The sequence below is a fragment of the Camponotus vicinus genome, unplaced genomic scaffold (assembly GCF_025532165.1).
Source record: "Camponotus vicinus isolate PSW18456_S1 unplaced genomic scaffold, iyCamVici1.0 SCAF_3, whole genome shotgun sequence".
NCBI classification, from domain to species: Eukaryota; Metazoa; Arthropoda; class Insecta; order Hymenoptera; family Formicidae; genus Camponotus; species Camponotus vicinus.
The window spans coordinates 13765798-13777907 of NW_028141967.1; the positions used below are offsets into that span (position 1 = coordinate 13765798).

Below are 12110 nucleotides of genomic sequence, written 5' to 3' on the forward strand. Positions count from 1 at the left end.
GTCGCTTTCGTGGGAATATTTGTTACCAGATGTTTCGTTTAAGGGGATCCCTCATTGAACGGCGAACTCTTACACGATTACAGCGCCCTCATCTAATCCTTATCCCGTATCTCTCTCTATCACGTTATTTATAAAGAAGATGCACTGCTTTTTCTACTCTACTTTATCAACACTTCAGGTACATACGGACCGAAATTTTTGGGCATGTGCCATTTATTAATTAGACTACTAAACTCAATTTTCACAGTTCCTCAAGTTTTTATTGTGCAGTCCGCTATTGGGTATGCTATTGTTTTATGCATAAAAGCTACAAAACATTTATACAAGGCTAATGTCTTTATGAGGTGATAGCTTTAGACGCCATGTTGATCTAAGAAGTCTATAAATAAATATATAATTTTATACTTTTTTTTCTTTCTCAGTATATAATCGGTAGTATCAGTATATAATTCCCCATGTCCGTTTGCATCTATACTTCAACCGTAGAAAAGGATTTTTAATTCTATGTAGACAATAAAAAATGGCACATGCCCAAAAATTACAGTGTTTTGTCGATAAAACAGATAGGTTGAGGGATTCCCTTAAAGCCGGTGTTCGATTTGATTTAGGCGCTTTAATAACAGCGGCGGATGCCGTGATACAGAAATACGCGATGCGTTTAAACGACGGTGGCGGAGGCCGTGACAAATGTATGCGCTTTGACGGCGGCGGCGGAGGCCGCGATAATCAAATGCGCTATGCGCTCGGTAACCGAAGTACGCGGCGGCGGAGGTCGCGATAATCAAATGCGCTATGCGCTCGGTAACAAAAATACGCGGCGGCGGAGGCCGCAATAATTAAGGGTTCCATTTGAACGCTCACGCGCTATAAGCGCTCACGCTTATAAGCGCTATTTTCAACCGTTCCATTTGCTACTTAAGCGCTTAAAATTGCAAACAAAAAGTTGTTCCTTTTGGATGCGTGAGCAGTGTGAGCAGTACGAATGTTTAAAAATGGACGAAAAAGAAATTGTCATTTTATGCTCATTAATTGCAATATTTTTTGAAATATTGTTTGAAGATGAAGATTCTCCAAGCAATACAGAATTATTGGAAAATATTTTTATAATTCTTAATAAACATCGCATTAAAAATCCTATATTACGACTAAAGGGTTACGTAGAAGATATTTTACTATCATATACTGATATACAGTTTAAATCACATTTCAGGTAATTATAATATTTTATTATTATTATTATATTATTATTATAAATTATTATTTTATTTGTTTGTTACTTTTACTATTTTTATTTATTATATAATTTTTTATGCAGTTTAACATTTTTCAAATAAGGGTAATATTATTTTTTATTTAATAAATTATAATATATATGTATAATAAATATATTTATTAAATATATTTATATAAGTGAAAAAAACAATTGTTTCCTAAAGCTAATTTTGTTTAAATTTTTAATTATGTTAGAATGAAGCGGACAACATTTAATTATATTTTAAATATTATAAAACCTTCATTATCAAGATCTAAGAGTGGACGCAAAACATTATCACCAGAAAAACAATTTCTTATTGCCATATGGAAAATGGCTACACCAGATTCATATCGGTATGAGATATCAAATTTTTCTTTCATTTCTAAATTATACTGCTTTTTTTAATTATACTTATTTGATAGTTTATTTATTTATAGATCTATTTGTGAGAAATTTAATGTCGGAAGAGCTAGTGCATTAAGAGCTGTGAGGAGAGTATCAAGAGCAATTGCCAAATTATCTCCTCTATATATTAAATGGCCAGAAGGCAATAAAGCAGAAGAAATTATCAGAGGCTTCACTGTAGCTAGTGCTTTTCCTGGGATAATTGGATCAATTGACACGCACATTAATATAAGAGCGCCATATATCTATCCCGAATCTTATATTAATAGAAAAGGGCATCATAGTATACAATTACAAGTAATTTAAATTGTAATATAGTTATCGGGCTCGTGAGCTATCATTATATGATAATTTTTTTAATTATTTACAGGCCATTTGTGACCATGAACGACGGTTTATCCACTGTCTTGCTGGACACGTTGGTTCTGTCCATGATCAACGTGTATTTCGTTTATCTGAAGTTTATAATTATTTAGAAGATGTAGAAAAATTTTCCAACAACAGCCATTTAGTAGGCGATTCAGCTTACTCTCTTCACGAACACTTAATGACACCATATCGGGATAATGGGCATCTAACAAACAAACAAAAGAACTACAACTTTTGTCATTCATCTGCTCGAATTGTTATTGAACGTGCCTTTGGTTTACTAAAAGGAAGATTTAGAAGCTTATTAACAGTACTCGATATGGAACGTGTGGACTTGATTCCTGAATTTATTATTGCATGTTGTGTTTTGCATAATATCTGTTTATTGCATCATGACGATTTTCCTATAGAAACAGACTTAATAGAAAACGATAACATATTAATAAGAAATCTACAAAGAGAGAAAGGAAATACAGGTAACACAAAACGTGATGCAATTTGTGATAATTTACTTATGCGAAATGCATAAAAACACTACAATACAAAAACTTTTCTTTTATAAATAATAATTTTATACCTTTATAAATAATAATATTAAATAATTATCACATGTTCATAATGTATTAGTTTTTTTTATAATGTATTTTTAGTGTTATAATATAGTGTCTAAAATAGAAACGTAGTATTCTATGATTACTTTTTGTATATACGTTACATTTATTTATTGTATCACATTATTACTAGTATGCTAATATCATATTTATGCAAAAAAAGTAATAATAGAATATTACGTTATGTTCTATTATTATTTCTTGTACTCTTATCGCACATATTATAAATTGTAAATAATAAACTACATAATAAAATAAACTTGTTTATAAGTCTTTAAACTTTGTAACTCTGTAACTTTAAGTCTTTGGTATAGTTATAAGTAATTTTTAAGTATAGTTATATTAATTAAAGTAACTTTAAATCTTTCATTAAATAAAGTTATTTCTTACTTAAAAATTCGATCATTTTTTCAAATGAATGAAGAAATTGCTGGCGTAGGTCTATATTTTCTTTGTGACGTCTTTCCATAGCTTCTTCGGCCGCATTTCTGTCAGTTCTTAAATCATCAATTAATTGTTCCACAGAAGACATTAGTCGAGGTTTTTCTAAAAAAAATTACAACCTATAATATGTTACTAATTAAAATATTGACTGTAATTGTATAAAGCTGCTAACTTACTGTATACAGGCTTTTCATTTTCTGAACTCTCAACACTAGATAGACTACTGTTTTCTGCTTCAGTTCTTTTTCCTGTCGATGACACAGTCGTTAGAGGTGACATATACGGTTTTGAATGGAGTAAGTTATCCATATGCTGAAAAAAGTTATTATTATTAAAATAATTAATTTTTTTTTACTTAATCATATTATCGATTAACTTAATAATAATAACTAACAGAAAAATATGGCCATGTTTTTGTTCCAGATTGTTTATTGTTATCTTTAATAGATTTGTAAGTTCGCTTTAAACCAGAATATTTTGATAAACATTGCGGCCCAGTAACATTGCGGCCCAGTAACATTATTGCCATGTTTAACCATTTCTGCTGCAATTAATGCCCATATTTTTTTATGCGACATTTTTCCAGAAGTGAAGTCATCTTGTCGCAGATTGTATTCATCAATTAGCAAGAAAATTGCTTCATGAGGCCATTTAAACATAACTAAAACAAATTTATTAAAAAAATTTTATATATATTAAACTAATTTTTTATACACGCATATACATAAATACAAATTGGATAATACATTTAACAAAAAAATACCTCCAACTTCTTCATCTTGAACTCCCTGCGATAATTTATTTCCATTTCCATTTTCGACAATTTCATTGCTTTCACCATGTAAATCATTGTAATCTATATAAAATTATTTTTACAATAAATTTATAAAAATTAGATGCATTTACATCTTTTTCTTAATTAATTAATTTATAATTATGTAAAAAATTTTATTATATAAAAAGTAAATATCTGTACAAAAACCATTACTAGACGCAGAAACTTTAATCAACTTAGTACTTTTATTTATTGCCTTTGCTAATTTTTGAGCTGCAAAAATGTAATCTATAAAGAACAAAATAATAATTATTAAAGTGATATGAAAATTACATGAATATTATTAATTAACAGAAAAATAGAAAAAGAAAAGTCTACATAACCTCATTCCACTTTATTATATTAATACATAATATAAATTTTGAATAATATAAATATTAATGATAAACTTACCAGCTTCTAAACGTTTGGCTTCTTCTACCGTTACTAATATTGTATAAATTTTGTTGGTATCACCATCTTCAATATCAACTGATATCTTCGGAACGTCCATTTTTCTAATTTACACAGAACACGTGCGTTCCGTTTCAACGCTATGTGCTATAAGCGCTCACGCTTTTACTGCCCTACCTCGATGAGATAAGCTTTTGTGAGCACGAGTTATGTCGTCACAGTGACGTCATAAATGCCTTTATAAGCGCTTATAACTTCAAAGGGAACAGCGTAAGCAATGCTTATAAGCGCTTTAAGCGTGTAAGCGTCCAAAAGGAACGCACCCTAAATGCGCTATGCGCTCGGTGTTCGTTATAATACGCGAAATAGGATCGCGTCGCGAAGGAAGGAAATCGCGTTGCAGCTGGGTCGAGAACTCTCGACTCGGGGCGGCTCTGAGCTCCACCTTCCGTGATGGCTCAGCTGCAGGATCAGGCGGATGCACGCGTACTTATGGGATCGAGATCGCTCGTCCAAGATGGAGTTCACTCCACCTTTTGCCCGCAGTAGTTGTGCTCGTAAGGATTCTCTTGTTCTCTGTAGCGTACAGCTAAGAGCGAATCGGAGAATGGTGATTAGACGCCGAAATGTGCCCTTTTTATACACCGGCTAATTGCCCGCGTCGGCGCGCACGGCGGCGTAACCCCTTCCGAACGGTTTTTTCGGAAACGGTGCGGTCGAGCCCGTTCGGAGGGGTTCGGGTTGCGCGCCGAACGCGGGTTTTCGCCGGTCGGCGGTTCGGGCCACGTCGGCTATGATCGGCGGGTATTCGGCCGATTTAATATTAACGGCTTAGGAGCCGTATGCGGAAAGATTAAAAAAGGTGGGCGCACCGCGCCCCTGCCTCTGCCCGGCGGGTGTTCTGCCGGGCGGCAGCTTCCGGCGGATGGAATTGCCGGGAATCGTAACGATGCACCGGGATGCATCGTTACAATATATATGTATAATTATTTATATAATTGTAATAGAAATTTACAAACATTTACAATACATGGTCTTACTCGTGACAGAATAATAAATTTTTATATTTTATATTGTAAAAAATATATAGAAATATAGAATATAACATAGAAATGTATATATTTATAGATACATATGTACACAAATGGCCAAATGTGTTATTACTCTTGTGAGATACATGAGAAGACACATAATCAATATATATATATATATATATATATATATATATGTATAGTCATGAATAATCATTAAATTGTGTTTAAATTATACATGTGATATGCCAGACACATCTATATTTTTCTGTTATCTACATGTTTCGATATGCGTGCGATAAAGAAGCAAAAAGATGTTGTCTGATTTTAACATGTTAAACACAATTAAAAATTATTCTTTGTAATATACATGAATTATGCATATATACTACTGTCGGTAATGGCGAAATTAAAATTGTCGGTATTATCGACAATTTTAATTACGCTTAGATGAGGGCGCTATCCCGTCGGAGTTCGGTCGTCGTTTTAGGATCCCCTTAAGGGGATCCTATACTGAACGGCGAACTCTTACACGATTACAGCACCCTCATCTAATCCTCATCCCGTATCTCTCTCTATCACGTTATTTATAAAGAAGATGCATTGCTTTTTTCACTCTACTTTACCGATATTTCAGGTACATACGGACTGAAATTTTCGGAAGAATGCCATTTATTAATTAGGCAATTAAATTCAGTTTTTATAGTTCGACAATCTTCTACGGTGTAGTATACAATCGTGAAAACTACTGTTTTATGCATAAAAGCTATAAAACTTTTATAAGAAGCTAATATTTGTACAAGTTGACAGCTCTGACGCCATGTTGCTTTAACATGTCGATAAATAAAAATGTAATTTTATATTTATTTTCTTTCTCAATACAAAATCTCGTACTATATAGAGTTTTCACGTGTCCGTTTGCGTGTATACTTCAATTCTGGAGAAGGATTTTTAATTCTATACAGGCAATAAAAAATGGCACACTTCCGAAAATTACGGTGTTTTCGTCGATAATACAGGCGACTCCAGCATCCCCTTAAAGCATTGTACATATCGAAGCAATAATCGTATACGCAGCGGTGTGAACGCCGCTTGAGGGACAAACTCGCTTTGTTTGTGTGCGTGTGAGCATAGATACGTGAGACTGAAAATCCGGGATAACGTAAAATGTCACAATTTTGATATACGATCATCATTTCTCGGGATTGACTGCACCGATTTCATTCAAACTGGTCGCAATCGAAAGCTTATATTCACATTACATAATAAAAGTGTCATTAGATTTTTGATTACGGTCTTAGTTTCTGAAATATCTTAATCGAAAGTTTACATGACGTGAAATTCCGGATAAGGTACTTGATAGCGCCGCGTCAAGAGCAGTGACTCTCAATGCTCGGATCCTGTTTTTTATGTACTTGGCGTCACGACGCTACCGCGTCGCTTGACATTAAAAAGATACATTATTCGATGCCCCAAAAACCGATATCGCCTGTCGTATTCTCCAATTTACTGAACATTTGATCAAGATGATCGCTTTGTTCATCTTCATTATGTAATGTTTCCAATGATTTATCCCCAAACATATTTTCATTATCATTGATATTCTCGTCTTCTTCGCAATTCATGTTGTATACGGTTGCCACGGGAGAAACCTGCTGCTTCCCCCGTGGCAACCGTATAAAACATGAAAGAATGCTGCTGGCGGTGTAAGCAGAGGGGGCACACTCGAATGCAATGTCGAAGAACGGCGAAAAAGTTTTGCTCCCAGTGCGGTCGCGATGGGGTGCTCACTAAGGATTGCCATCCGCGACAGGAAAAAGCTTCTGGGGCCGAAGTAAACGCGGTTGTGAATGACACTTCAAACCTCGAATAAAATTCACACCACGACAGTAATTATCACACCTAGTAATCCACATACGCGACCTGGGATACGAGGCACTACTGGACAGCGGATCGAAAGTATCCCTGATCAACAAGGGCAAGGCGCAAAGGCTGCAAGACACTATTCACTCTTTATTTAAGACACAAGATACAATAGTTTCGATTCGACTGAAATAATGCGTGTGCTTTATTCGCAGTTCGGAGCAAAAGTGCGTAGCTCCAGCAAAGGATTCAAGATCCGAGACGAACAAGGTCGAGTGCAACTCGCGGACGGGTCAGAGAGGGAGACACTCGGAAACATGAGATTACCAATACGCCTGCACAGTGGCGCACGATTTCATTATCTTCCCACACATGGAGGAGACAATAATAGCAGGCATCGATTTACAGGCAAGATTGCAGTTAGGGATTCCGCCACCGTCAAGACACATAATACAGAGCCCGGCTGTGATTTGGTCCGGGTAATGATTGAACGGCATGGTCCCTGTTTGGGCGCCAATGTCACGGTCGACTTCCGCGAACTTGCCGACGGATAGTCGCAGCCGGGGTCAAGATTCGATTAGGGCAAGCTTAAGAATTACTCGGCTATTTGTCAAAAATTAAAACGCGTTTATTGTAGTTTAGAATAGTATACAATGTTGTACGTGTGATCGCGTGAATGAACGTGCAGAACGCGGGTGGTGTATAAATGTTCGCTCAGTATACAAATGATCGCGCCATATATAAATGATCGCGCAGTGCATAAATGTTCGTGTTCGTAATGCTAGCCCAAATGCCGCGGGAACAAGAATGCGTTAAAGGGCTTTGCGTTATACAAAAACGAGTCAGCTGTTACGTACGGTTCACTGTGAATGTGCGGTCGATAACCGCGTGACGTACGCGTCGCAAGCCGATGTTTTTGCCGCGTGTTTTGACGGGTCGGTGTTAGACGCTGGGAGTATACGTATTATTTCAATTAATCGAAATCGTTTTCTTTCGAAATACTAATTATCCGCGGTGGATAGGATGTCGCAGGAATACGCCGTGCCGACGAGAGCAGCTCGTCGGAGATAGCTCTCCTCTCTATTCACGGTAATTAAAGGCAATCGGCGTTAAGGCGGTGGGATGTTTGCCGCGGTCGAGATCTCTCGACAGTATCGGAGCTCGCTCCAATACTTGCCCTTTCGGCGAATGGTTAATTTGATTCGGATTAAGCGGTAGATCCGAAACTGAGAAGGCTCAACTGAGGCGGAGTGCTCTCCACCTTCTGTTCATGGCTTTTAGGCTGTTTCTAGGATTGGTAGGTTTTGGATTGCTGCTTACTGTCGCAGGCGGAATCGGAAAATAGTGCCGGTGATGCCGAGGGCCTTTTTATACTGCGAGTAATTAGTCTCGCGCCGGCGTAAAAACGAGATGTTCCCACCGAGCGGCGGAATAACGGCACGGAACGGATCCGCTCAGCGAAGCGAGGCAGAGCCGAGCGCGGGAGGTTTCCCGGAGCGCTTCGGGGACCCTCGGCTGTCGTCGGCGCGGCTTGGCGATGGCTTCGGCCGTTATACGATGTTTAAATAATTGGTTTAGATCGCGGCGCGCCCCTGCCCCTGCCTGGCGGTTGTTTTCCGGGCGGCAGGCTTCCTGTGTAGAAAAAGTAATAAGGTTTTAAAAAGGACCTGATTAATATGCCTTAAAATTAATTGGGCCCTACTATGTATAGAACGCTTGGACCCTATGGCTTGTAACAAATGGTGCTTTAGGGCCTGATAGGGAAATATTATCAGGACTCTATATGGAAACACTATCTGGACCTCATAAGAAAATTTTATATTGTTCGCAATTCGAAGTTTCATAAATATCTATAGGATATGTAAACCAATATGCTGTAGATATCCATACAACATTCAGTGAATATTTATATAGATACATTTACTATTATATATTGATATTTATTTCTGCATGGATATTTATTCTATCTTCTATGATACATATATGAATTCGCCATAAAACAAAATTAACCGTCTGCGGAGCTCTAGGGCTTCTCTCGCAAAAAATAGAAGAGATGCGGCTATAACAGTTTTCGAGCTAATGCGCTCTTTGACCGATAAGCTGTGACTCGCGAGACCTGTGCCGCGGCCTTATATACTGTCTTAGATGGATCTTACTTTCGAGTTAGGCGTTTTCCCTTTCGCCACCTAGCGGCGAGGCGTGAAGCTCGTAGAAGTATATGAATCCATTGGATATCTTTGGTAGCTACTTGGTGAATATACACTCACACACAAAAAAAGGGCTACTTACTTAGTAAATATTTTATGATAATTTATATTTATTGTATATTTTTTGTTCATATATTTTCAATATATCTAATAGTAGTAGTAGTAGTAAAAAGACGGGTGGGGCTAGATCAGTCCCTGATGTCACCTAGATCTAAAAGTTCTTCTGTAACCCCGTGGTTGTCTGAGGTTATAAGAGGCGATCCAACTTGGCCCTTGCAAGAAGGTTGTATAGATCGCCCACTCTCACGTTTTGTAATACACTTGGTTCAGCAAACATATGACCCCAGAGGGTGTATTTCCTAAGAGAGCAAGAGCGGGACAGTAACACAGAATGTGAATGCTGTCCTCTTTTTCTTCGCCGCATAAACGGCAGTCTTTCCGCTCGGCCAGGCCGAGATTAAAGAAGTGGGCCCTGAGGGCCACATGGCCTGTGAGTAGGCCAATGGAGATATTGAGCTTCTTTCTGGTCATGGTTAGGAGTTCATCCGTCCTTTTAGAAAGGGGTTGGTTCAGCAGAAGCTTGGCTTGACGACAGCCCTGAACCTGGCCCCACGAAATCATATGTTTCCGTTTTAAAGACTCTTTGATGAGTCTTTTACCTATGGCAAAAGAGACGCCGACAACCTGTCTAGCCGGGACCTCGAGAGTACCTAGCTTTGCCAGGCCGCCCGCCACTTCGTTGCCATGGATTCCCTGACGACCAGGAACCCAGGCTAAGGTGATCCTATTGGATTCGCCTAGTTTGTTGAGCGCTAGCATGCAGTCCCAAACCACCGAGGACTCAGTGGTGATCTTGGCTAGAGCGTTAACAGCTGCCCTACTATCAGAGCAGATGAGTATATTTCTGTGGCTTCAACTAAAGTTAAAGTGTTTGCACACTCAAGGATTGCTAGCACCTCAGCTTGAAAAACCGTAGCCAACTCCCCTAGGGAATAAGATTCTCTATTGTTAGTCCTTGAGCCGTAGACTCCAGCTCCAAATCGTTCTTTTGCCCCCGAGCCATCCGTGTACCAGATGTCCCAGTTTGGCCGGCAGATTCGCTCTGGTTTACTCCAATCTTCCCTAGAAGGTATCTGGGTTTTGAAGAACTTAAAGACTTGGGATTTCCTGGGTATTTTATCCTGCAGCAGAGAGAATGGGTGTTCATGGAGGAACGATAGCCTGGTATGACCAAGATGCTGACCTCTCCACTCACCCTGACACTTTAATCTGTAGGCAGAAAGTTTGGCTGTGCTGATAATAAAGCGGTCCAGGGGCGGAAGACAGAGTGCAATCTCAAGCGCCTCCGTAGGGGTGGTTCTCATGGCCCTCATCGCCGCTCTAAGGTAACAACCCTGAAGGCTTTTGAGTAGGTTCCTAGCCCCCACCTTTTCCACCCTGGGCCACCAGACCACCGCAGCATATGTAAGACGGGGCAGTAGAATGGCTTTGTAGATCCAGAGGGAAACTCTGGGTTTAATCCCCCACGTTTTACCTACAGCCCTTCTACATGCCCACATGGAAATGTAGAACTTTTTGCGTTTAACTCAAGATGAAGTTTCCAGCTTAATTTGAGATCTAGATGGACCCCCAAGTATTTTATCGAAGAAGTGTATGGTAGCTCTTTGCCCCACAGCCTCAGAGGCCCTATGAATTCGGGCTTATATTTTCTGGTGAAAATCATAGCCTCAGTCTTAGACGGATTGACCGTAAGACCTTTGGCTTGACACCAGTTTTGAATAATCTTAAGTACTTTATCCATAAGCTCCTTAAGGGTTGAGAGAAAGCTACCCCTCACAATTGCAGCCACGTCATCCGCATAGCAACAGACAAGGAGGCTTCTTGTAATTTAACCAAGAGTTCGTCCACCACAAGGCACCACAGGAGCGGAGAGAGAACGCCGCCCTGCGGGCAGCCTCTGGTCGGGAGACCACTCAAAGTTTTATCTCCGTAATTAACAGTCAAAGTTCTGTCCGATAGCATGCTTTGTGTCCAATCGATCAGAGTTTCAGAGATGTCATGCCTGTGCATGGCCTCTTTGATTGCTATGTATGAGGTGGTATCAAATGCCCCCTCGATATCCAGAAATAGTCCTAGGGCATACCTTCCTGTCGCCAGCTGTGTCTCAATCTTGCTCACAAGGTGGTAAAGAGCAGTATCCGTAAATCTGTCCGCCCTATAGTCGTACTGAGAAAAGGCCAGTGGTCGAGTAGTGAGGGAATGTGTCCTAATATGGCTGTCAATCAGTCTCTCCAATGTCTTCAGAATAAAGGAGATAAGGCTGATGGGTCCGAAGTCTTTGGCCAAGATGTAGCCATTCCTGCCTGGTTTAGGTATGAAAGTGACTCTGGTGCCACTCCAGACAAGGGGCATGTGTCTAAGGGCTATGCTAGCCCTGAGCACTTTAACTAGGGGGCCTATCAAAAGGCCCAGTCCTTCTTGTAAACAGGCAGGATAGATCCCGTCTGGTCCGGATGATATATAGGGTTTGAAGGTTTTGACGGCCCATTCAACGCCCTTGAGATGGACTATCTTCGCCGCTAGTGACCAATCCCTGGGTTTGGAAGCTTCCCTGGGTCTCGCACGAGCGGTAGGAAGATTGTCGACCGCCGAAAACCTGGGAAATGAGTCTCCATAAGGTATTCGATAGATTCAGTG

At 39.2% G+C, this 12110-nt stretch overlaps 1 protein-coding gene and 1 pseudogene across 2 annotated transcripts; both read right to left on the reverse strand.

Annotated features, from left to right (window-relative positions):
* Positions 1–2283: 2283 nt before the first annotated feature.
* Positions 2284–4412, reverse strand: LOC145969091 (uncharacterized; annotated as a pseudogene). The gene is made up of 6 exons (XR_014437942.1): positions 4313–4412; positions 3848–3940; positions 3479–3745; positions 3261–3396; positions 3031–3186; positions 2284–2446 (listed from the first exon to the last, which is right to left on the reverse strand). The product of XR_014437942.1 is annotated as an uncharacterized LOC145969091 (transcript).
* A 5304-nt stretch (positions 4413–9716) lies between these two features.
* LOC145969092 (uncharacterized) lies at positions 9717–11214 on the reverse strand. The gene is made up of 3 exons (XM_083094948.1): positions 10952–11214; positions 10353–10793; positions 9717–10290 (listed from the first exon to the last, which is right to left on the reverse strand). Exons 1-3 carry the CDS (start codon positions 11212–11214, stop codon positions 9717–9719), a joined length of 1278 nt encoding a protein of 425 aa, XP_082951074.1.
* Positions 11215–12110: the final 896 nt, after the last annotated feature.

Coding starts and splice junctions, on each gene's coding strand:
- LOC145969092 (XM_083094948.1), bottom strand. CDS start 11,214: ATGGATAAAGTACTTAAGATTATTCAAAACTGGTGTCAAGCCAAAGGT. Junction 10,794..10,951: donor TGTGGGCATGTAGAAGGGCT/GTAGGTAAAACG, acceptor TTGTTACCTTAG/AGCGGCGATGAGGGCCATGA. Junction 10,291..10,352: donor GAGGTGCTAGCAATCCTTGA/GTGTGCAAACAC, acceptor CTCTGATAGTAG/GGCAGCTGTTAACGCTCTAG.